The 26185-nt window shown below is 48.2% G+C and overlaps 1 protein-coding gene across 2 annotated transcripts in view; it reads right to left on the bottom strand.

The window, feature by feature from the left end:
- Nucleotides 1–26185, bottom strand: part of LOC115560283 (alpha-2,8-sialyltransferase 8F) — an 83356-nt gene that overhangs the window by 55828 nt on the left and 1343 nt on the right. For both annotated transcript variants that reach the window (XM_030379652.1, XM_030379660.1), the window contains exon 3: nt 25770–25847. In XM_030379652.1, the coding sequence (XP_030235512.1) occupies nt 25770–25847 (78 nt within the window). The remainder of the gene's footprint in view (nt 1–25769; nt 25848–26185) is intronic.

Raw genomic sequence — 26185 nt, 5'->3', positions numbered from 1 at the left:
TGCATCTGTATTATCAGATACCCCTTTTCTACGGCCTTTTCTACCTCTAAAGTCACCCATGTACCTGTCAGAGCCCTTTCATCGTCGCCGTGATGACATGCGTCTGTCTGATTGAGCTCAGTGGCACATGTACCACAGAGGGGGAACATCAGCTTCCCATGACATCTGTAAGGGAGCACAGGATGGTAAAGACCTCTGGGGGGCAACACAGTGCATTTGACGATGCCGAAATACCCATCCAAAGGACCAAAATTCCTGAAAATGATCTGGGGGTGTCCTACAGGATATGGGCGGCGGGCCTGTACTGTGGGGTAGAGAGAGGTAAAGTCATAGTAGCGTATTTTCTCACCGGGCTCGGCCTTGTGGTACATTTTGATGGCATTGGTGCGACCCCCATAGAGAGAGTCGCGAGGATCAATCCTGGGTTGTATCCTCAGAGTAGCCAAGAATGCCTGCACTGCAGCATCTGTCTTTTTCAGTCTGTGCCACTCACACTCCCACATGACTACAACTCTTAAACCATGATCTCTTTTGAGGGCCGTGACTTTGAGGTGAAACTGCAACCATAATTCACCATAGGTCTTTTTGACGACAGGATTCTTGTGACCAGCGTTGTAGCAACGTACACACCCATGATAAAAGCATCCTGCAAATTCATAGGCTGTGTTTATAGCAGGTGCATATCCATCTAGGAAGAATGGACCATATTCAGCCTCCTTGTGCTTGAGAGCGTGCTGAATCTCCAGGTTATTGGAGTGGGATAGATATTCAAGCCACTGGATGGATGCACATGAGAACGATTTTTGCTTTTTCCGATAGACCCCCTCGTAGGTCAATGCCAAGACGTTTTTTTTCAAGAACGACTTTTTGAAGGTGGCCATGCACGCCGAAGCTAGAGTGGCATATGCAAAGGGGTCTAGAGTTGCACACTCTATGAAATTTTCCCTGTAGATCCCACACGCCGTGTGCAGGATCCTCACATCGTTGACACAGTAGCGGCGCAGCTGTTTCTGAATGTCAAATTTTTTGTGCCTTACAGATCTGTACCACATAGCGAAATCTGTCGTTTGATCGCTAGTCATGGAATCAAAACCATAATATGAGATCTCAGGGCATGCACCGACATAAGACTCGTTGGCCCGTGTGTTAAATTTATGAGAAAAAATGACCTTTCGCCATATCTTCAAAATCCAACGCCTCCGGTGTTTTAGCCAACCGCATGGGCAAAAAGCTAAATGAGTCGACCCATCTCTGGCTGTAGGCATCATCGCGCATCATAACGACTCTGCTACCCTTCATGACTATAAAGGGTATAATACCCTGCTTGGTCATGTATTCCAGAACGAGATAGCTGTCGAAGCCCGATGCGTTGTGTGCAATGAATGTAAACAACCTATAAGCCCCTGTTCTGTAGCGTCTCACAAACTCTCCCACGCAATCTGTACCGTTAGCATACCATTCCTCGCCTTCAGAAGTCTTAGCATCAACAAAGTTTGCTTCGTGTCGACCCTCATGCACGCGCGTTTCGAAATCATAATATATGTAATCATTAGATAAACGGCTATTATCATCATCGTCATCTACAGGTGCAGCCGTCGTATAACGGTTCCCCCGACCTTTGCGTCGACCCTTGCGCTTGCGTTTCTTAAGGCGGTCGTACGGCTGAATAAAACATTCATGTACAGTGTCGCTGAGTATCGGTTCACCGCAGTGATGACACTTTGACACGCTGCATACATGCCCTTTATAGGCCTCCTCCTCCTCCTCCTCCTCCTCCCCCCTCTTCTTTTTCTTCTGCGGTATGATATACTGTCTACAACACCGATTGCAGTATTTGATCTTTTCACATGGTATCATTTTATGTACGGCAGAATGTTGCTTATGTATGGCGTAGCAGACCTGCGAGCGGCATATACGACTACAGTCCGTGCACTTTATAGTACGACCTGCCAGGCTATCGCACACTGTCAGACACACATTGCAATGGACCGGGCATTTGTGGAATAGAATTCCCTCGTGGGCCTTGTAGCAATATTCACACACATGTCGCGTACCAAAGAAAGCCGTGCAGTTCACTATACGATGATAATGGTTATCATGTAGGTACAACCATATTGTTTTAGGATGTTGGCCCGTATGCGTCTGGAACATCTCCAGCTTCTTGAATGCATCATTATGATGAAATATCAAGATTTTAACATCTAGATTCCTCTCAAATTTGAAAACATCCGAGAAACCCACAGAGTGATCTGGACCATACCACAGCTCGCTATGTCATTTGCGAGCCGCCTCCAAATTAGTCTCGTCGGGCACTGTGCTGCCTCCGGGTACCCCCTCCTGCAGAAAATGTATCATGCATAGTGAGAAACGATAGTTATGTTATTATAACTCTAGTTCTATGATTGTAGGCGTAGCCGTCTAGGCTTCGCCTTATGGGCTTGTCCCGTGCGCGCGCCTGCGCGCGCTGAAAATTCAAACTATGCACCTATCAGCGTGGGCACCGCCCACATTTCCCACGGTATCGTGTCTATATAACGCGGTGTATACCGTCGCTCATCCTCCACGCTTTTCTTTCAGCATTTGGAGGGTACAGCAGGTGGGAAACTAGACGGCTACGCCTACAATCATAGAACTAGAGTTATAATAACATAACTATCGTTCTATTTCATGTAGGCTACGCCGTCTAGGCTTCGCCTTATGGGCTAAGGTGAAGCTGCGAGCGGAGCCCGATCAATGTACTCCTGCTGGACCCCAGTCAAAACGACCTAAGTCACCAGAGCACATTAAGACTCAAAAAGCCAAGGAAGTGTAGAACACAACAGCTTTATAAAAACTAATTCCTCCTAGATCAAGCAAGGCAATGATCAAGGGAGAAAAAAGTGAGTCTGTAAAGACTCCGGCTCTATTCCGTGCTTCATGGAACCCATGAAAAGGAAAAGAAAACCAGAGCAACACGGTTTCCATTAGGTCCGCTACCACCGGGGGCGGAGCTACGGAATTCGGCTCTCCAATAATGGGACTCTCTCGGCCGTTTCTTATTTGAAGAAAACGGCGGGAGTGCCTCACTGGTAAACAAAACCACCAGACAATTGGCGAGCCAATAGAAAAACCCCCTAGCCTGTTTTTCATTTGAAAAAAGGTGGGAGAGTAAGAGACTGGTAATCAAGACCAACTCGCCAGCCGGCGAGAGGAAATCCAACCACGCCGCTTTAAAGAACATGTCTATATTCTTAAGCCGTAAAAGGGGTCCCGGACTCTAGCACAGAGTTGCCGAGTGAGCCCCTGGACATGTCTAACATGTAAAAACGGACAAAGGGGCCGGGGGAAGACCAAGACGCAGCCGCGCAGATGTCTTCCACCGAAACGCCCTTGAGTAGAGCCGTTGAAGCGGCCACGCTCCGTGTGGAGTGAGCTTTAACGCCCAACGGTGGCGCCAAGCCCTGCCGAGAGTAGGCTAGGCAAACACCCTCACATACCCAGCGAGAAAACCGCTGCTTAGAGAGAGCGCGGCCCCTGCTAGCGTCGCTATAACACACAAACAACTGTTGTGTGGAGCGGAACGCTTCCGAGCGATTCACGTACATAGCCAACGCCCGAACCGGGCACAGGAGATGCAACTCCGCCTCCGCCTCACTAGAATGAGGCGGGGGGTGAAAAAGCCTTAAGCACAATATCCCTCGACCGAAAAGAACTATTAATGTTCTTCGGGAGGAACGCAGGATTAGGTCTGAGCAACGCGAAGGAGTTGTCCCCGTTTAGCAACAAGCAACTCGGGCTGACAGACAGAGCGGTTAGCTCACCGGCCCGCTTGGCAGAAACCAAGGCCAACAAGAGCGCCGTCTTAAATGACAGGGCATCCAAAGGGGCCTGGGAGAGAGGCTCGAAAGGATCCCTGGACAATCCGCGCAACACGGTGGGGAGATCCCAGCGTGGTGTAAGCACGCGTGAAAACAGGCCTAACCCGTCTAGCCCCACGCAAGAATCTCTTGACCAGTGGATGGCTGATCACAGCCTGCATGGCCAGCCGAAACGGCTGCCGCATAGACCTTGATAGTGGAGAAGGCCAAACCTTTTTCCAATAAGTTTTGCAGAAACGAAAGCACGCTTCCCACCTCGCATTGAGATGGGACAGCGTGGTTCGTCTCACACCAATTAGAGAAGGCGCACCACTTCGCCGCATAGAGGGAAGAAGTAGAAGGCGCACAAGCACTCTGAATAGTGTTGATAACCGTCTCAGGCAAACCTTTGCCCTGCAGGATCAACCTCTCAGGAGCCAAACCAACAGCCGTCCCGAGACATCGGGCGGGTGGTGCACCGTCCCGTGGGCCTGTGAAAGCGCATCCGGCCTGAATGGTACTGGCCAAGGCGCCGACCGCGAGAGCGCGGCAAGCTCTGGAAACCACAGAGCTGAACGGTTCTCCGGGGCCACTAATATCAGGGACAGTCTCTCCTGTCTGACCCGTTCCAGAAGAGGAAGGATCAGCTGGAGCGGGGGAAACGCATACAAGAGAGCCCGCGGCCAAGGTGTGTGTGCCAACGCATCTACCCCCAACGGGGGAAGATCCCGAGGGCTGAGGGAGAACCACCACCTGCAGTGCGTGTTCTCCCGGGACGCGAAGAGGTCCACCTGCGCTGTCCCGAACCTCTGCCAGATAAGTCTGACAATGTCGGGATGTAACCGCCACTCGTCTCGGCGGGGACCGCCTCGAGACATGAGGTCCGCCCCAAAGTTCTGGGCGCCCGCGATATGCAGGGCTCTCGCCGCCGCCGCCGACACGCTGTATGCAGGGCTCTCGACGCCGCCGCCGACACGCTGTCTGTCCTGATCAGAACGTGGCGGCCGCGCACCAGGTCAAAGAAATGCAACAGCACTTTCCTCACAGCGTCGAGCTCCAACACATTTATGTGTGCTGTAGGGGGCGTGCGCCACTCGTCTCCGACCGAGTGAGAGAGGCACGTTCCTCCCCAACCCGTCAACAAGGCGTCCGTGAAGACCACTACGTAGGACGCCACCCTGCCCAGTGGAACACCCTTGAGAAGGGCGGAGGGTCCTTTCCAATATTCCAGGTCTGGCGACACCGAACGGGGGACGAGGAGCACCCTGAGCTTGTGTCGCCTGGGGTCCAACCGTTGGCGAGCAAACCACCGCTGGAGTCTGCGCATAAAAAGCAGACCCAGGGTGACCACGGGGTGGGCAGCTGCCATCAGCCCCAACAGGCGCATGGTGGACAGTGCGGTCACGTTTCTGCGAACGTGAAAACGGGAGAGCGCCGACAGGATGGCGTCTCGCCGAGGAGGCGAAAGCATCGCAGTCATGGTGGCTGAGTCTAGGCAAAGCCCCAAGTAGACTGTCTGCCGGCTGGGGAGCGGGGAGCTCTTCTCCCAGTTGATGGCAAAACCCAGGAAGGAGAGATGGTTTATCACCAACATGGTGTCCCTTCTCGCGGTCTCTTCTGAGTTGCTCAGAATAAGCAGATCGTCTAGGTAGAAGAGAATCCTCTTTCCCTGACGTCTGAGCGGTTCCAACGCCGTCTCCACACACTTCGAGAAGGTGCGCGGAGCCAGGGAATAGCCGAACGGCAGACACTGGTACTCGTACGCCATCCCCATAAAGGCAAAGCGGAGAAACTTCCTGTGCGCCTGCCGAACAGGGACGTGGAAGTAAGCATCCTTGAGATCCAGGGATGTGAACCAATCGTCCTCTCTCACACACCGGAACAATGCTCCGACCGTGAGCATTCTGAACTTCCTCGTGGCAACGAATCTGTTGAACACGCGAAGATCCAGAATAGGTCTCATTTCCCCTGACTTCTTGGAAACCAGGAAGTAGCGGGAATAAAAACCTAGGTGAGACTCGTGGGGGGGAACGACAGTGATGGCCCCCTTTACCAAGAGACGTGCCACCTCTGCTGCCAGAGCCGTGCTCGCAGCCGGGTCCCGTAGCGTGGTCTCCACCAACCCCATAAAGGGTGGGGGACGACGCTTGAACTGTATGGGATGGCCCCATCTCAACGTGGTGTCCAACCACGATGGCAGAACGCAACGCATAGCGGTTGGAGAGAGGGCGAGCCGACAGCTGAGGAAGACCATCCAGGAATAACCCGTATTCCTCTGCCCCTACCGCCTTCACACTGCGTGTGAACCAAGGGGGGCTTCCCACGAAAGGGAGGAGGCTCAGCGAGCGTAGGAGACGTACCACAACTAGCAGTTGTAAAAACAACGAGCTGTCTAGACGTCGCGCTCGTGCCCGCTGAACAGGGAGCGAGCCGTCCGGCCGCAGCACCTGTGCGCATGCGCTGTCCGCAGGCTGTAGCCACAGCGTGCGGACCCATCTCCTCACCTATAATGTGGGGAACCAGGAGACCGTGCAACGAGTCTCTGATCCGTCCACGAGGCTCCAAGGGACGCCGCTTCTTAGAAGCAGGTGAACCAGAGGCCATGTGAACACGCCGTCCGACCGCCACCCTACAGCCACCGGGCTGAGAGGGGGAAAGAGGCAACATGGAGGAGCGCACCACAAGCGTAGGACGCAGGTGGCCTGGGGAATATCGCTCTTTAGGTACCATGTACTGCCGTTCGGCCGAACGGTCTTTACTCTTTCCTTTAATAGGGAAAGAAAAAGTAGGAGCAAGCGTCCGGAACTTCCCGGTCCGTGGCGCTGCTGCTCTCCCCGTGCGCGGCGGCTGCGGCTGCTGCACCGGGGCTGGAGTCGGAGGCGGCCCCATGGAACGCTGGGACCGGCCTAGACCCCGCTTCCTCTCAGCCTGCTGGCGGGAGGAGCCCGTGAGAATCGTCCCGAACCGGGAACGATTCTCACGGACTGACTGCTGGTGTGCGAGCACCTCGGAGAACCTGGGACCAAATAGGACATCCGGCGCTAGTGGACCCTGGACGAGGCTGGCCCGCTCTCGTTCCGGCACCGCAGTGTGGGAGAGCCATATGACCCTTTGAATCATGGTATCCCACGCCATATGCTGGCCGGCCGAAACGGCTATCGGCTGGCATAACTGGAGGATGGCGCTGGAAAAGCGGGAAACCGCCAGCCATCTCGCGGCTTCCTCCGGGCCGTAGGCCTCCCTGTCAGCCGACAAGGAGACCATGGCAGAGGAGAGCAGGGCGATGTTGTTGACTGCCGCCGCGGATTGAGAGGCACAAACGAACACCCTGTCCGTTAGGCCGACAATCTGCTTCTGGAGGCGGTCGGGGGGCAGCGGCTTTTCGTTAAGGAGCCATCCGGCGCCCGGACATAGAAGCGCTGCCAGGGGAGGCTCCAGACGAGGGATCCCCCTCGCCTGAGTATCGGCCCACCCCTCCACGTTGGTGAAATCCGTGTAGGAGCCTTCAGGGTCGAAGGGTCCTCACCGGCAGCAATAAACAAGTGCTGCAAAGGCGGGAACAAGGGGCACTGGGTAACCCGCCGGGAAAAAGATGGGGTGCGAAAGCACTCGCCCTGCATATCGTCAGATACGGGGGCGAGAGGCGGGGCCGGCATGGGAATCCCTTTGATGGCCGCCGCCTCACCCATGATCTCCCGGAAGAGATCGGTCATCCGGCGCGGACCCTCGTGTTGTATGACGGTGGCGGTTGTAACCCGAGAGCGGGAAAAAACCGGACGCCGAGTCGCCGAAGACGTCGTCCAGGGAGGCGTCGATGATGCCATCGTCGACGTCAGGTCCGAATAGGTCGATGGCGTCAGCCATTTCCACCGCAGGGGAGAAGAAGAGATGCCTGGAGAGGATCCCCTCTTCAGGCAGCTCCCGGCAGGCGACACAGGAGACGGGGGCCGCCATAGCAGCCGCGGCGTGGTCGGCGCCGAGGCACCAAAAGCACGCCAAGTGCCCGTCACCCGGTGCCAGGGAGGCGGGACAGGAGGCGCATAGGAGTCCTGAAAAGGACCTAGCTCTAGGAGCGCTCTCAGGTGGCCCTGAAAAGGGCCGTTTGTCCGCGGCCTCGCCCGAGCCGCTGCCACCGGCTTGGGAGATCCGTGTTGAAGTTCTCATCTTCTTAATAGTAGTTCTCAATTTCTCGCTGATAAGCACAAGTGCTGAAAGAAAAGGGAGGATGAGCGACGGTATACACCGCGTTATATAGACACGATACCGTGGGAAATGTGGGCGGTGCCCACGCTGATAGGTGCATAGTTTGAATTTTCAGCGCGCGCAGGCGCGCACACGGGACAAGCCCATAAGGCGAAGCCTAGACGGCATGTGTGTTACTAGGTGTGTAGAGATTTAATTTCATCTTGTTGATGATCTCATCATAGGGAATTGTTTTTAACTTCAGTCGCCCACCACCCCGTTTGTTATGGACCCCTGTGACCACCAGCTCTAACACATCATCCGTCAGACCTGTGTCGTTACTCTGTATGACTTGGCTAATATGATCCATAAACAAATCTGCATTGTAATCATCAACTGCCACAAGCACAGCCTGCACATCAGCAGCCAATGAAGGCCCTCTCAAAACAACGTTTAAGACACTACCGTCGGCTGTACTTTGTGAGCAGTTTGATATGACCCCCGACAGCCTCTCCCTGATCAAATCAGGGACCTCTTGCACGTTTACAAGGGATATACTTCTCAGATCAATGGTCTGTCTAACCTCAAAACCGTTAAAGCGGGGAAATCATCAACCATCATCACCACCATCATCATCACCACAGCCAACAACATCAGCACCGCCATCGTCACCATCAACATCAACAACACCGCCACCACCACCGCCACCGTCCTGTATATTCGACTCTATAGAGTCACCAGTCCTACCCCCTGCAGCAGCCAGGGGTTCCTGAAAACCCTCACCATCCCCTTCGTCACGTTGCGACACATGCAATACATCTATCGACGATGTTATGTCTATCTGAGCGGCTATGTCTAGCCTCTCTTGTGCACTAGCCAGCCACCCATTGACAGTGTTAAGTACATCTCTGGTGTATGCCGCCGCATACAACACATCCCGTGTGTCTAAATCCCCGGGGACATCTAACCCCACACACACCTCCCCGCCATCTACACATGGATCGTTCAAAACATTTATCATAGCAGCCCTGTCTAGTGCATCCGTCATTCTACCCCCCCATGCATCAGCAGCAATTAACACACGTCTAGTTCTAGCTATGTCAGTGCGTATTTCCCGCATGTCTAAACCACCTTCAGCACTCATGCCCCCACCCCCCACACGTCCTACAGCCAGCAAATGAGACGTATCGCTGGTTGCATCATACCTCATAGCCATCTCTTCAAGATCTACATCCATAATGCTACCCCCGCTATCAGATCTACGCCGTCTCTTGGGATTTACGTCTACAGATTTGAATTAGCTAATAGCTTTATGCATTGTGTTCAGCTATAGTTTTTATGCCAATAGATAAAAAAAAAAGTTAATTAGTCAGATATTAAAAGAAAAAAGTTTTATTACGTTCAGTTTAAAACAAAAAATAACCTCTCCACAGAATAAACGAAAAAAGCAAACAAACAAAAAATAAAAAGAACACCCCAAAACCACAAATCAAATACTAACGATTCATCGTAAGCTTATCCAGTGCATTATTCATAACAGTCATCTGGGCAGACATGGCCTTGTAGGCCCTGATGTTATCCTGCGCCGTATCTTCAATTAGCCATATTTTCCGAGCTATATTAGATATCTTAGGCCCCCTATCCAAAGCCAGAGTGTTAACACGCACTGCTGCCTCGACGGGGCCTGCCCGTAATTCCGACGCCTCATTGTTCCGACGTCTCAATGTTCAGAAATATTTCCCATTAGATCGACATGCCACTATTCCGACGGTTCAATGTTCCGAAAACAAAACCCATTGGTCCGAAGGTCAGTTAGTCCGACTTTTCAAAAAGGAGGCGCATTAGGCCGACGGTTCAATATGCCGAATAGGAAAAAGAGTTTTATACCACGCTCGCTCCCTCTCCCTCTCTCTCTCACTCTCACTCTCACTCTCACTCTCACCCTGTGTGTGTGTGTGTGTGTGTGTGTGTGTGTGTGTGTGTGTGTGTGTGTGTTCGTGCCCGTGTTGAGAATTAGACCTCCGCTCTCTGTCCATGGTGCTGCAACACCGTGTCAAAATGAAGAGAAGCGTTGTCTTTTTGCCCTCCAAAATTCATCGTGAACGTCATATCTAGGCCTAGATTGTATTTTTGAGACAGAGAGAGAGTGAGAGTGAGATTGAGAGAGAGAGGGAGAGGGAGCGAGCGAGGTATAAAACTATTTTTCCTATTCGTCATATTGAACCGTCGGCCTAATGCGCCTCCTTTTCGAAAAGTCGGACTAACGGACCTTCGGACCAATGGGTTTCGTTTTCGGAACATTGAACCGTCGGAATAGTGACATGTCGATCTAATGGGAAATATTTCGGAACATTGAGACGTCGGAACAATGAGGCGTCGGAATTACGGCATGGCACCGCCTCGACAGCCAAATTCTTCTGCTGTATTGATTCTATAGCCAGACCATAACGCACTAGCTCGGCTTTCTGGGATGCAATAGCACGACGATCGCGCGCTATCTCGGCCTTGATGGCCCCGAGTGTCTTGAGTGACTGCTTCGTTTGCTCTTCGATAGCCTGAAATCTGCTGTCATTACGTTTCACAGACAATGCACCCAGTTTACACTGACGACCAATGGTTAAGGCATTTACCTCAGCCGCTGTAGTTACCAAGGTTAATTTATCAGCACATTCTTTACAACAGTTGATACATGGCCCACCCGCAATGTATTCACCAGCAAACGCTGCACCGACTGGTAGGAGCGTAGCCACTGCCCCGTAGGCGTAGGGACTCACAGTGCCTGGCGGATCGTGGATAGAGGCCTGGATGATGGGTAGTGATCCAGAGGCGGGGGCTGCAGGCTGATGGTTTACAGGTTCTGCCCTGGAGGTACCCCCTACGGAAGTAGCTGGAGGGTCTATCCAATGAGCGGGAGTGAAGTCGAGCTGTTCCAACAGCGCTGAGGGCCACAACGAAATGTCGGCAAGACCCTCGATATCCTCATCGGTCACTTCTGGTAGTGGTGTATACTGAGGGTCACCAAGGACTGTTTGTAATAGAAAAAAGATATAGACATAATCATTATCACACCCCGCATGTTCATCCCACCTCTATAGCATATACTTTTTCTTTAATTTCCTACCATGCTGAACGCATCCATCCGGCTGTACAGTAACGGTCTCTGCAGGCGGCGCAGACACATGCACATCCACCGCCCCGACCACTTGTTGTTTGGACTCAGACCATACGGTCCCTGGCTGCACGATTTGAGGGTTTATGACTGCCTGGAGAACCAAGTTAAAATTCTCTGGAGTTAAAACACTATGAGCGGTGTCCTTGCGTCCCTTTTTATAAGGAATTCGCGGCTGATCTATGGCCAGCGGGGAGCAGGGTAGAGGCAGAGCACGGTTCGGTCGTTTGAGGTTTTTCTTGGTTAGACGGTTTGATCCAGGGGTCCACTGTTTCACACTATTCACGATAGGCACTATACGTAAACCAATAAAAAACAGAAAATACAAAAGTATACAGGGGTTAGGGATGGATGGTCTTTTTTATTATTCATTATTAAATGCACAATAAAATAGATGTAATACATGTATGAAAATAGCGTGTGTACTAATAACTCACCATAACTACCACAGGCCTCCACATTGGTCCGATCTCCGAGTATTGTTCTTTGATTATTCAACCGAATATCATATGCACCTGCTACACCTCACAAACATACGATTTAGCGGTTATTCTATATGCAGATATTATAGCCGATAATATTAATAATGATAGAGTGAGAGGGATCTATATATTATACGCTGCTATAAAATCATCTTACGTGCGCGTGGACCCTGATGCCTTTTCACGCTCTCATAGCCGACGTCCGAAATCACTGCGGAAAAACTATGTATCAATCAGATATGGGCCGCGTATACACATGGTCACAGTCATGATATAATAATAATAATAATAATATATTACACTCATATGAATACTTACAGTCAGTAGACATAGTTGCGCAGGTCGGAGTAGCTGTTTTTTTTTTTTCTTCTCTTTTTTCTGCAGCCGCTATGACGAGTCTACTAGCTTAGCCTAGCTCGCAGACGTTTGGAGGATCAGGGCTATGTTCATTCTGCACTGGGTCGATATATACCCCCGATAGATAATCACCAGTATACCCGACCCTCCTACCCCCGGTGTCATGACCTCCTGACCAATAGACACACCGTTAGTGCGCATGCCTAGATACCAATGGCCTACGCCTACTCATTCACACAATAGACTATCTACTATTGATAAGTACGGTTAATATATCTTATAATAAACGAAATTAATAGAACATCATTTATTAGTATCATGATAACTCCTAATATGTTGTCTAAGTGATCCACAAACGGACCCGCATATGGTGAACACCTCTTTTAACCCTGATATATCACATTATGAATACCCCCTATAATACGATGACCACTATATATATATATATATATATATATATATATATATGTATGTATTAAGAGGTTACATATAATAATATTCAACGCATTATTACATCAAAACACACACACACACACACACACACACACACACACACACCCACACCCACACACACACACACACACAAATTCACTTAGGCTGGCTTATGGAGGATGTGGTTGTCTACCAGATGGTAAACATGTAACCCTAAGGCTATTGGCGACGCTAACCAGAGGGTCACAGACCAAGTCCATACATCATTAGGAGTCGTATACTTACCGTCACCGTGTGTCAAGACATCCTGTCCAGTAGACACACTGATAAAACACAGTTCCTAGACACCAATGGCCTACGCCTACTCATTCACACAATAGACTATCTACTATTGATAAGTACGGTTAATACATATATCTTATAATGAATGAAATTATTAAAACATCATTTTATAGTATCATGATAACTCCTAATATGTTGTCTAAGTGATCCACAAACGGACCCGCATATGGTGAACACCTCTTTTTAACCCTGATATATCACATTATGAATACCCCCTATAATACGATGACCACTATACACATATATATAAATCTATATATATATATATATATATATATATATATATGTATGTATTAAGAGGTTACATATAATAATATTTAACGCATTATTACATCAAAACACACACACACACCCACACCCACACGCACACACACACACACACACACACACACACACACACACACACACAAATTCACTTAGGCTGGCTTATGGAGGATGTGGTTGTCTACCAGATGGTAAACATGTAACCCTAAGGCTATTGGCGACGCTAGCCATAGGGCCGCAGAACAACACCATACACCCAAAACAATGCCTGGAATCTGATTACAACACACGCAAAGAGAGGAAGAGACATGGCCATAAAACGCTTCACATGACCCCTAGCAGGCTCGCACTCTAGCTGACCCATAAGTAGAGGAGAACGTAGGCCCTATATTAAATCACACAGAATAGCAATAAGTCATTAACACACCACCACCCCCCCTCCCCCCAACCGGAAGTTCCTATTTTCATAAACATACCCAGGGGGTGGTAATTATTAACTACTACTATGTCATCACCTACATGGGGTCACGGGAGTTGTTAGAGCTTGAGGATGAAGGTAGGACTATCTTGTTAATGTTGGAAGATTTTGTGTGTAAATTGATTAATGAAAATGTATGTATTGAGTTGCCTGTTGATAAATGGGGTGATGCTAAAACACACAAGACACATAGTCCTGAGCTACCCACCATCGATGTAGACAACATGTCACAAACTAACCCTCACTCCAACATCACAGTCACACCACAATACCCTCCAACACACACATCCACGCAAACACGCAGTCAGTGGAGGACCTTAGGAAGATGTATGACGAGCTTGGTGAGCAACTTAGAAAATGTGCAGCCACAGCCAACTCACAGACCCCTGCACCTAACCCCCAAGGTGAGTCCATGCCCCAACCACTCCCACACAGGGTATCAGGCACCATGGTTCCCCTGAGAGACCTCCCCTATCTCTAGCGCCGAGAGTTTAAAGTACATGGAGGCCAAATTGGGGACCAGAGCTCTGAGATGAGTTATAGCAGCATCATCAAACAACTCAATGATGGAATAAGAGAGGGCTTTGTGGAGGCAGAGGTTGTACAGGGAGCATTGAGAATCATCAAACCAGGCACCTTCAAAGATATGCTGGTAAATAAAGATGAAATAACTCTCCCTGAACTCAAAGGCTTTCTCAGGTCCCACCTTGGAGAAAAGGCAACAACAGAGATGTTTCAGGAGTTGATGTGCGCCCGGCAGTCTGAACAGGAGTCGCCACAGCAGTTTCTGTACCGCATGATTAGACTTAAACAAAAAATAATTTTCCAATCAAAGCAGAACAATGCAGAGATCTCCTATGAACCCAAGACAATACAAGAAGTATTCCTCCACACTATCTACCAGGGCCTGGGACCAAAGCACACTGAGCTTCGACAGAGATTGAGACCCCTCATCTCCAACAGCCGTGTCACAGATGAGGAAATCCTTGGCCAGGTAATGAGAATACTTAGTGATGAAAATGAGCACCAGCGCAGACTTGGCCAACTCCCTCGCCAAAAACCAACACATGCACATAATGCCAAAGTGGAAACCGGAAATTGGCAGGCCACGACCGGCCACGAGACACAGCTGCGGAGAGTAATAACCCCCCGACCATTCAGCAGCTCAGTGCCCAAGTAGATACCCTGACACACATGGTGCCCACTTTAATAGACCCACAGGCAACTAGCATCCAAACAGCTCACTCACCAACACCACCCCCTCGAACCTCATCTCACCCCCTGTCGCACCGTCCTCCTAACTTACCTCCAGACAGACGTCCTCAGTCCCTGCAGAGTCACACAACCACCCATACTTACCTGTAATAGTAGCACAAGCTGTAAACTACCCCTAGTTGGTAAGAAAACCCTGCTTAAATGTTCACTCAGTGGATATCCAGTAACCGTGTTGTTTGACAGTGGCTCCCAGGTTAGCTTAATTGATAAAACATGGGCTGATACTTACATTCCCCATCACACAGTGAGGCCGTTGCGGGAACTGGTTGATGTAGATTTAAACATCTATGGAGTAACAGGCCATGCCATCCCCTATGATGGGTGGGTAGAGCTCACGGTCAACCTCACAGGGAATGACGACCCTAATCTCACCATACCAGCCCCCTTCCTAGTCAGCCAGCTGCCAATGCCCCAGCCGTTACTCGGAGCCAATGTAATTGAGGAGATCCTCAAGGGACAAGATGACGCCACAGTGGCCAGTCTCCTACGCGGCGCGTTTGGGTTGGCAGATGAACAAGTGGTTGCCATGGTCAATTACATCCGAGTACCCACAAAGCCAGATTGTGACCCTGCCACAGTAAGGGTAGGCAAAGACAATATTGTTATTCAAGCTGGGAAAGCAGTTAATGTGTGCTGTCGAGTGCCATGCAACTTCAACACCTCCGACCCCCTTGTCCTGTATGAGCCCACAGAGGAGAACACAGTTTTAGGCCAGCTGAGTGTAGGGGAAGGCCAGCTAGAAATCAATAACACCCAACGCCCCTATGTCAAAGTGCCCATCTCCAATCACTCAAAGCATGAAATCACCCTGCCAAAAAGAACCACTCTAGGAACCATCCAGCATGTGGCCAAGGTCCCCGAGGCTGACGCACCAGAGTTGAAACAAGTAGAGCCCGCATCAACAGAAGAAGCATCAGCGGAAGTTAACAATGTGGCCTCACCTTCTGAGCCCTGGTTACCGCCTGTCGATATCAGTCACCTTACTACCGAACAACACCATATGGTTAAAGAAGTGCTGTATGCAGAGTCCGGGGCATTCGCTCGTGACAGTAGTGAGACTGGGTGTATTCCTTCTCTGAAAATGGAGATCAATGTTAAAGATGACATCCCAACAAATAGAGCCTATGCATCTATCCCCAAGCCACTGTACAAGGAGGTGAAGGAGTATATCCAGGAGTTGTTGGTGAAGGGATGGATCATTAAGTCCCGATCTCCCTATGCTGCCCCTGTCATATGTGTTAGAAAAAAAGATGGCTCATTGCGTCTGTGCATTGACTACCGGCTCCTAAATAACAAAACAGTGGCCGACCGACACCCTCTCCCCCGAATCCAGGATCTCACTGACTCTCTTGGAGGATACAGCTGGTTTTCGATCCTAGACCAGGGCAAGGCGTATCACCAAGGCTTTATCGCCGAAGGTTCAAGATACCTGACTGCATTAACCACTCCTTGGGGACTGTATGAGTGGGTCCGGATACCCTTCGGCCTATCAAATGCCCCAGCAGCCTTCCAAAGGAGCATGGAGGAGATGCTCGACACGCTCCCTGACGAATGCTGCATCCCCTATCTTGATGACGTTCTTTGCTTCTCAAGGTCCTTTGAAGAGCATGTGCTAGTCCTGCGCCGAGTCCTTCAAGCCCTTCAACACCACGGAGTGAAGCTAAAATCAGAAAAGTGTGAGCTACTCCGCAAAGAGGTCAGATATGTTGGACGGCTTGTGTCTGCTGAAGGAGTGAAAGTGGATCCAAAAGATCTCTCACCAGTGGGAGAAGTCCGGCAGCTACTGGGATTTCTGAGCTATTATCGAACGTATGTACAAGATTTCTCACGAATAGCAAAGCCCCTATATGATCTGCTAAAGACAAGAACGGACTCACTGCCACCCACGCTGCAATCCAAGCAACCACGAGGAAAAATAAAAGGTATCCAACAGTCCTCCAGAACCCCAGTAGAGTGGAGAGAAGCACACCAGCAGGTCCTTGAATGCTTAATTGACAAGCTCACCCAACCCCCAGTACTGGCATACCCAGACTTCAGTCGCCCTTTCACACTTCACACCGATGCGTCTCAAAAAGGCCTGGGTGCAGTTCTCTATCAGAACCGAGATGGGAAGTTGCGGGTGATCGGCTATGGGTCACGCTCGCTAACACCAGCAGAACAAAACTATCACCTACACAGCGGGAAGCTTGAATTCATGGCGCTGAAGTGTGCGGTCTGTGATCAATTCAGAGATTATCTATTCTATGCCCCTCATTTCACTGTCTTCACTGATAATAACCCCCTGACATATATTCTCAGTACTGCTAAACTCAATGCAGTAGGCCACCGATGGGTAGGACAGCTAGCTGATTTCCACTTCGACATCAGATATCGGCCTGGGAAAACAAACATCGACGCCGACACCTTATCCCGTCTCCCGCTTGACCTTGAGGCCTCCATGGTAGAGTACTCTGAAGGGCTGTCGGAGGATGCAGTGTGTGCTTTGTGGGAAGGAACTCAAAGGGCCGAACAGGGAGACATTGCCTGGGTGGCAGCCCTTAACTTAGTCTCCCAAACCCAGTCTCACATGGAGCCTTTGCAGACGACCAGCCATGATGAGCTAGTTAAGCAACAAAGGACAGACGCTGTAATTGGAAAAGTTATGGAACTTAAGATAAACAATACACCCCTAACAGAGAACGAGAAAGGAAAAGTCATCACAGGCACCAGGAGACTCTTAAGGGAATGGAGCAGGCTGCACATAGTGGATGGCCTACTCTACAGGAAAACCATTGGTCGCAGACAACTGGTTCTGCCAGCCATCTATAGGCAAGTAGCACTAACCCACTTGCATGACAACATGGGCCATGTTGGCGTGGAGAAAGTCGTGAGCCTAGCAAGGGAGCGCTTCTACTGGCCTTTCATGAAAAATGAGATTGAAGATTACATAACCAGAAGATGCCCTTGCATAAAGCAAAAGACACCAGCCACACATGAAAGAGCACCAATGGGGAGTATCACATCTAACTCGCCCCTTGAACTCGTGTGTATCGACTTCCTCCACTTAGAAGCCTGTCGTGGTGGATGTGAGTACATATTGGTTGTGATAGACCACTTCACCAGGTTCGCACAAGCCTACCCCACTCGCAACAAAGCGGGCAAGACAGCTGCTGACAGACTCTTCAACGACTTCATTCCCAGATTTGGATATCCCACCAAGCTTCACCACGACCAGGGTCGAGAATTTGAAAACGAACTGTTCAAATCACTCAGGCAGTTATCTAGTGTTGGCCACTCAAGAACCTCCCCCTATCACCCCCAAGGCAACCCTGCCGAGAGACTAAATCGCACGTTGCTGCAAATGCTACGGACCCTAGGAGAGAAAGAAAAGGAAAATTGGAAAGACTACCTACCTCACGTGCTACATGCCTACAACTCCACAAAGCATGAGGGCACAGGTTTCTCCCCTTACTACCTAATGTATGGCCGTCATCCCCGCCTCCCCGCTGATCTCCTCTTTGGTCTAATAGCAGGGGAAGAAGATGAAACACCAACAGGCTATGCGGAAAAATGGGCAGGAAGGATGATTGAGGCTTATCGAATAGCAAACGTAAACAGCCAACAGTCAAGTGCCAAAGGGAAAGCCCACTATGACAAAAAGAGCAAAGGTGTGACTCTTCAAGCTGGAGACCGAGTCCTGGTACGTAACCTCAATGAGAGAGGTGGGCCGGGGGAAACTGAGGCCATATTGGGAGAAGATAATCTACATTGTGAGAGAGCAGGTTGGGGATAATCCTGTCTACAGAATAAGCCCAGAGACGGGAGGTCGCCCCGTCCGCACCCTACATCGAAACCTGCTGCTCCAAGTAAACGACCTACCGGTAGAGCCTCCTCAAAATCAAGTCACAAATAGGCCCAAGCCACAAAAGAAAACCAAAAAGTTCTCCGAACCCCTGAATCCCACAGAACAGAGACAGAGTTCTGAGACAAGTGACTCTGAAGAGGAGGGTGTGTCTCATTACTGGCTACGGGTACCTGTGGAAAGAGTTGAGAGTAACTTACCAAGGTCAAGTGTCACCAGCCCAATTCGAAGCAGACCTGGACCGAGTGGAACTCCGATCAGACAGAGAAACAATGTGGAACTGGAAAGAGAAGTGGAAAATGTCATGGACGAGAGAGATGTCAATAATGAGGAGCCTGATATAAACAGTGAAAGTGAGCAGGACAGGAATCAGCCTCAACAGGACATGGGTCAGGCTCAGTGTAACACTGAACAAGAGGAACCTCAAGTGACTCACCAAGAGGAGTGTGCCCCAGAACCGCAGCCTGAACCCCAAGTCGTGCTTAGACAATCAGTAAGAGAAAGGAGACCTGGCTACGTGTTCACATACCCCTCCCTTGGCCAGCCTCCCTACCAGTTACGTCCCACTGTGAACGCAGTTGACATTCAACCAATCCATTATGGCCACATGTTCTACCACTACCCCTATGCCCATGCTTTGCAACCCCCATCTATTATCCCTCCATATCTATACTCACTGATTCATTGCTTCTAAACATTGGGGAGATACTTACATACACATAGATCTAGATCTTACACTGAGTTTTGAAGGTGTAGAGTTGTGAAGAATTCAAACCAGGTGTCAGGAGCCACTTTTTTTTGTTGGGGAGTGTGTGGTACACTCAAAACCAGACCACGATTTCAATATGTATTCTTTTTCGTGAAGGTATATGTATAAACGTTGGTAATTAATTTACATAAATTTTATTTACATTGAGCATTTTTTTATAACTTATTATTACGGTATACTTGGAAACGGAAGGGCGGTACCAAAATGTTTGCGCTGCAGCCCAGACTCCTATGGTTGGGAGGCATTTCCGCTTCCTCTCCAGACGGATTTCGAAGACCAAACAAGAGCAGTGCCGCTTCAGTCCTTGTAACACATGTATACCTGCTTTTCAGGTTTGTACTCCGTGAAACTCACACAAATAACGATTTTCATGAATCTGAACATTTTAGAACAGTCGATAAACTTTGTGTCGAGTTTGATGTCTGTAATATCGAGTTATTAACTTTTGAAAACTCCTTTGTTGGTTTTGCGCCAAACGGCATTAGCGTAAAATGGCAGTTGGCCCGTTCGCATAGTATATTATTGTGGAAACACACACACTGTAGAGTATGTTTAAGTTTACTTTGGCCCTGAACACCTAACGTACATGTTTAAGAATTAATTTAATGTGATTAAGAGTTAGATGACGTAATGATAGGATATTTTAGAGTAGGCTATAAGAAAAGTGTTGATATGATGTTTTATAATTAAATGTTTAGTCGGTCTGTTAGGCAGGCAAATCCATTGTAGTTCCGACTGTGGTGTAATGTTAATTCCCAAGGTGCGGTTTATTGTCTTGTTATGGTTTATTGTGGGTTAAAGCCAAAATATGTTATTTATATTATAGGAACAGAACAGTATTTAATTGTACTGTGAGATAGCTCAAAACAACCAGCGATAAGCTGAAACAGGAACTTTAACTTTAATGTGGATTTTGATAAAAAGGAGTTCTGTATTGATTTTAAGGTGAACTAAGAGTGGAGAGAAACGGTACATGTGAGCCTCACTTTTTTTTATATTTATTTGTAAAGAGAACTTACAAAGGAATAATAGACAATTTAACAGGCACTTTAACGAGGGAAGAGTTTATATTTATTTATTTATTATTTATTTATTTATGTGTTACTCATGATAATTGTGAAATAAAGAGACGGATTTCGAAGACCAAACAAGAGCAGTGCCTCTTCAGTCCTTGTAACACATGTATACCTGCTTTTCAGGGAGTCCGGTCTCAACACTCTATTTGTTACCCCCGTCCTGGCCACTTGGGACCGGTAACACCGGCACAGAACGCATAGGAGTCGGTCTGTCACGAATGAAGTACCATCCCATCGAAAATGATTGTGCCAAAGTCAAGTCACTGATTTTGTCCTCCTATTCTTACAACCCAGTAGCCAAGAAAAAACGTTGACGGTGTACGTTTCCATGAACACTGGATACGTAGCATTTCAACGTAAAAAATAGCGTGTTATACCTACAGTATCCACGCGTGCCGCTGTTGAGGCAGGTTTCGGGGTTTGGGTTTCACGGCTTTCGCGGCAAATTGTCGGACACGATTGTTTAGGGGGGGGGGGGGGGAGACTGTTGTTGACCGGGGAGGGGGGGGAGACACATTTGTTGAGGGGGGGGACGACACACGAATGTAGGGGGGGGGGGGGGGGGGGGGGACACGTTAGTTGAAGGGGGGGGGGGGGGGGGGGGGGGGGGGGGAACACGTTTGTTGAGGGGGGGGGGAGACACGTTTGTAGGGGGGGGGCACGCTCGACAACGAGAGTTGGTTTTTATTGAACGCTCGACAACGAGAGTTGGTTTTTATTGAACGAGACCTCAACACGGAACAGCTGCACGAAACGATGGTCACGTCACTCTCGGTGACGGTGTCGACAATAATGAACACACGAACAATGTTAATAGAACAACACACAACCACATAACATCCCGAACCCATTAACCCCACTTAATCCTAACAACAAAACAAGTTAACAAAAGCCCCATTTGTCAACTGAGAACCCCAATTCCCAGAATCCCCCGCGGCTCCGGAACACGGCGTAGCTTATATTAATCTTTATTATTTGAATGGGAAATGCAATATTTTAGGACAGATACACCATTAAACGCGTTTCTAATGACATTTCTAGCGAGAAATTTACATTTTCCTTACATAATCTTCAGTCAGTGAATGTGTATGATCTTTATTAATCTTTATTATCTGAATGGGAAATGCAATATTTTGGACCGATTCACCGTTAAACGTGTTTATAATAACATTTCTAGCGAGAAATATACTTTTTACTTGCATAATCTTCAATCAGTGATTGTGTCTGATCTTTAGTTTTATAGTTATTAGGATTTCATCGGCTTGCTCGCATGTTTCAACGACGTCAGGTTGCTTTCGCTAAACTAGCAGCTCACGTGCTTCCTGCGTTTGTGTTATTAAACTGTTACTTTATGTAACTTTTAATGATATCATCTTGTTAGAAACACGTATATCTGAGAGCCAACCCAGTCGCCAAAAGCATACCTACGTTGACAGTGTACGTTTCGTGAACACTGGATTACGTCGCATTTCAACATAAAATAGCGTGTTATACACACACACACACGCAAGCACACGCACAGACACACACACACAAGCACACACAAGCACACACACGCACGCACAGACACACAGACACAGACACACACACACACACACACACACGCACACACGCACACGGTGCATTTCGCTGCTAAAACAACAACAAAAAAATATTCCCTCAAATATTATTACTTTCAAAACGTTGGCCAAAATGGCCAATAATATCATTTTTTATTTGGGATGCTTCTAGGACATTTTGGGTGGATTTTGAACGGTATGTGGGGGGCACGTTTTTTGCAGGACCTGGCAACCCTGCGCTGTTGCCCGAGATCTGGATCCACCCCGGCGTGGTGCCGTCTCCTTTTGACCTTTTGACCCCAGACTTCTGGGGAATAGCTGAATCAATTCATTAGTCAATCAGAAGCATGTAAATATCTTCCCGGTGGCGAGAGGACGGTAAGAGGACAAACAAGGTGTCCTTCAACATCTACGCTTCCAGGCGATTGCAACGGTGCCACACATGAGCATATTCGAACATGTTTAATGGTAGTAATTATCAATACTGAGCAGCTATTGATTTGCTTCCCGATAAAGATTTGTCACAAATGACATGTTATTTAGCATCTACACGTTGAGCTGAGTCCAATGACACCAAGAACGACACTCTAGCTAATGGTAACATGTATTTTACATGGTACACCTAGGTCTAGGACATGATCTCGGTGTAGCAAGAGGCCGAGCTTGATCTCATTGGAGCTTAACGTGTAGATGCTAATTAACATGTAATTTGTCAAAAATCTCCATCGGGAAGCAAATCTATAGCTGGTCATTATTGATAATGGCCTCCAAAATCGACAGCTAATTACTACCCCGAAACATATTCAAATATGATCATGTGTGGCACTGTTGCAATCGTCTCGAAACGTAGATGTCAAAGGACACCTTGTTTGCTCTGTTGCACCACCGGGAAGATATTTTCATACTTCTAATGGATTGATTCATATTTTAAGGTTCTCGGAGTGAGATTTTAAGTGGCTGCAGCAGAAGTGTTGAGACGAAAGATGATATCAAGAGATTTATAGAATATTACCATTCACATTATGATTCTTCGTCGTAACATCCGACCAAACATCCTTTACATTCACAGAGCGAAGATTATGAAAGTCCAGGCTCAGCAAGTGCTCCATCTCGTTGCACCTGCACCCAGCGGCTCGCTTGCAAGATTTTGGCCTGAAGTTCTTCCCAGACCTATACCCTAACAGTCCAATATGCATATCTGAGAATCAGGCCTCTCTTCAATAATGACAAAATGTAATGAGAGAAATACAGATTCACTTTTTGTTATCTCATAAGCGGCGTGGTGCCGGCTCCTTTTGACCTTTTGACCCCAGACTTCAAAGACGTGGCCACAGGCCAGCGGTGTCTACACACATATTAAGCCACAAATGTACACCTCCATCCCGCAAAAAATGGGGCCTAGAAACTAACCTCTGTCTTATGTATATTGACTGTACTGTTGGAGGTCACGCCCCTTTTCCAGCCTTTTCGAGATAGCTAGGGATGCTAAAATGTTGACACACATTTCCCGGGGCCCCGAGAACGACATATGCAAGATTTGTAGTTCTAGCCCATAGAGAAAAAAAGTTTTCCCAAATGGACTGTCATTTGGACAAAGCCCCTTCAGAAGTGTTGCTTGCGAGACCTAATGGTTCAGAATGTGGTGGAAAAAAAGTTTTTGAGATAGGAAGGTCCTACCGCCCTGAAATTTGAATACCATATTCTAGGGCCTAACTGGGACCCCCGCACCGAAACTTGGCCCGGTCGGACCCCGAGTGCAGGAAGGGGGGGCCTGGACTTTCATAATCTTCGCTCTGTGAATGTAAAGGATGTTTGGTCGGATGTTACGACGAAGAATCATAATGTGAATCGTAGATGTTGAAGGACACCTTGTTCGTCCTCTTACGCCACCGGGAAGATATTTACATGCTTCTGATTGACTAATGAATTGATTCAGCTATTCCCCCACAAGTCTGGGGTCTAAAGGTCAAAAGGAGACGGCACCACGCCGGGGTGGATCCAGATCTCGGGCAACAGCGCAGGGTTGCCAGGTCCTGCAAAAAAACGTGCCCCCCACATACCGTTCAAAATCCACCCAAAATGTCCTAGAAGCATCCCAAATAAAAAATGATATTATTGGCCATTTTGGCCAACGTTTTGAAAGTAATAATATTTGAGGGAATATTTTTTTGTTGTTGTTTTAGCAGCGAAATGCACCGTGTGCGTGTGTGCGTGTGTGTGTGTGTGCGTCTGTGTCTGTGTGTCTGTGCGTGCGTGTGTGTGCTTGTGTGTGTGTGTCTGTGCGTGTGCGTGCGTGTGTGTGTGTATAACACGCTATTTTATGTTGAAATGCGACGTAATCCAGTGTTCACGAAACGTACACTGTCAACGTAGGTATGCTTTTGGCGACTGGGTTGGCTCTCAGATATACGTGTTTCTAACAAGATGATATCATTAAAAGTTACATAAAGTAACAGTTTAATAACACAAACGCAGGAAGCACGTGAGCTGCTAGTTTTGCGAAAGCAACCTGACGTTGTTGAAACATGCGAGCGAGCCGATCAAATCCTAATAACTATAAAACTAAAGATCAGTTACACAATCACTGACTGAAGATTATGCAAGTAAAAAGTATATTTCTCGCTAGAAATGTTATTAGAAACACGTTTAACGGTGAATCGGTCCAAAAATATTGCATTTCCCATTCAGATAATAAAGATTAATAAAGATCATACACATTCACTGACTGAAGATTATGTAAGGAAAATGTACATTTCTCGCTAGAAATGTCATTAGAAACGCGTTTAATGGTGTATCTGTCCTAAAATATTGCATTTCCCATTCAGATAATAAAGATTAATATAAGCTACGCCGTGTTCCGGAGCCGCGGGGGATTCTGGGAATTGGGGTTCTCAGTTGACAAATGGGGCTTTTGTTAACTTGTTTTGTTGTCAGGATTAAGTGGGGTTAATGGGTTCGGGATGTTATGTGGTTGTGTGTTGTTCTATTAACATTGTTCGTGTGTTCATTATTGTCGACACCGTCACCGAGAGTGACGTGACCATCGTTTCGTGCAGCTGTTCCGTGTTGAGGTCTCGTTCAATAAAAACCAACTCTCGTTGTCGAGCGTTCAATAAAAACCAACTCTCGTTGTCGAGCGTGCCCCCCCCCTACAAATGTGTCTCCCCCCCCCCGCAACAAACGTGCCCCCCCCCCCCCCTTCAACTAACGTGTCCCCCCCCCCCCCCCTACAATCGTGTGTCCCCCCCCCCCCCTCAACAAACGTGTCTCCCCCCCCCCCCCCCCCTCCCCGGTCAACAACAGTCTCCCCCCCCCCCCCCCCCCCCCTAAACAATCGTGTCCACAATTTGCCGCGAAAGCCGTGAAACCCAAACCCCGAAACCCGCCTCCACAGCAGCATACGTGGATACTGTAGGTATAACACGCTATTTTTTACGTTGAAATGCTACGTATCCAGTGTTCATGGAAACGTACCCCTTCTTGGCGACTGGGTTGATTCTTAACATGTTATGGACATCCGATCAATGATATAATGCAAAGAAGGTTGTTCCTTTTAATATTTATAGAACACAGAAAAAGTTCCTAGAAAAGTTGGCGGTGAATGTATTTTGCGTTACACGAACATAAAACACACAATTATGCCTTTTTTTAAATGGTACTTTCAGTACACAAACATAAACCCACAAAACCACAATTGTTTTTAGTACCTGAACTTTGTAGAGTTTTCTTGCTGCTTTTTCCATGTCTGAGAATATCGTGTCATCACATTCTCGATAAGTGATCCCCTGTGAACAAAACACAGCAAATATCTGCATAAACGACAATAAAATACACATTTAATAAAGACTTCAGCCAAAAGAGAAGTAGGCATGAACACATTAAATACATGCTCTATCCATGACACCAAAATTATATTGACTCATATTTGGCACGGTTGACAAATTTATAATTGTATCCAGAATCCAATGGGACTAACTGTGAACTCCCATACATCTCAAAACATGTGCTGTAGCTTACACGTCAGAGGTTATTTGAGTATAATTCGTTAGAAATAGCGTAGCCATCCATCAGCTATAAGTGAGTTATTGCGAGATGTGAGAATATTCGTTTTGGGTTGGCTAGG

Source organism: Gadus morhua, chromosome 2 (genome assembly GCF_902167405.1).
Source record: "Gadus morhua chromosome 2, gadMor3.0, whole genome shotgun sequence".
Lineage (NCBI taxonomy): Eukaryota > Metazoa > Chordata > Actinopteri > Gadiformes > Gadidae > Gadus > Gadus morhua.
This window is presented reverse-complemented; position numbering and strand designations above follow the sequence as displayed.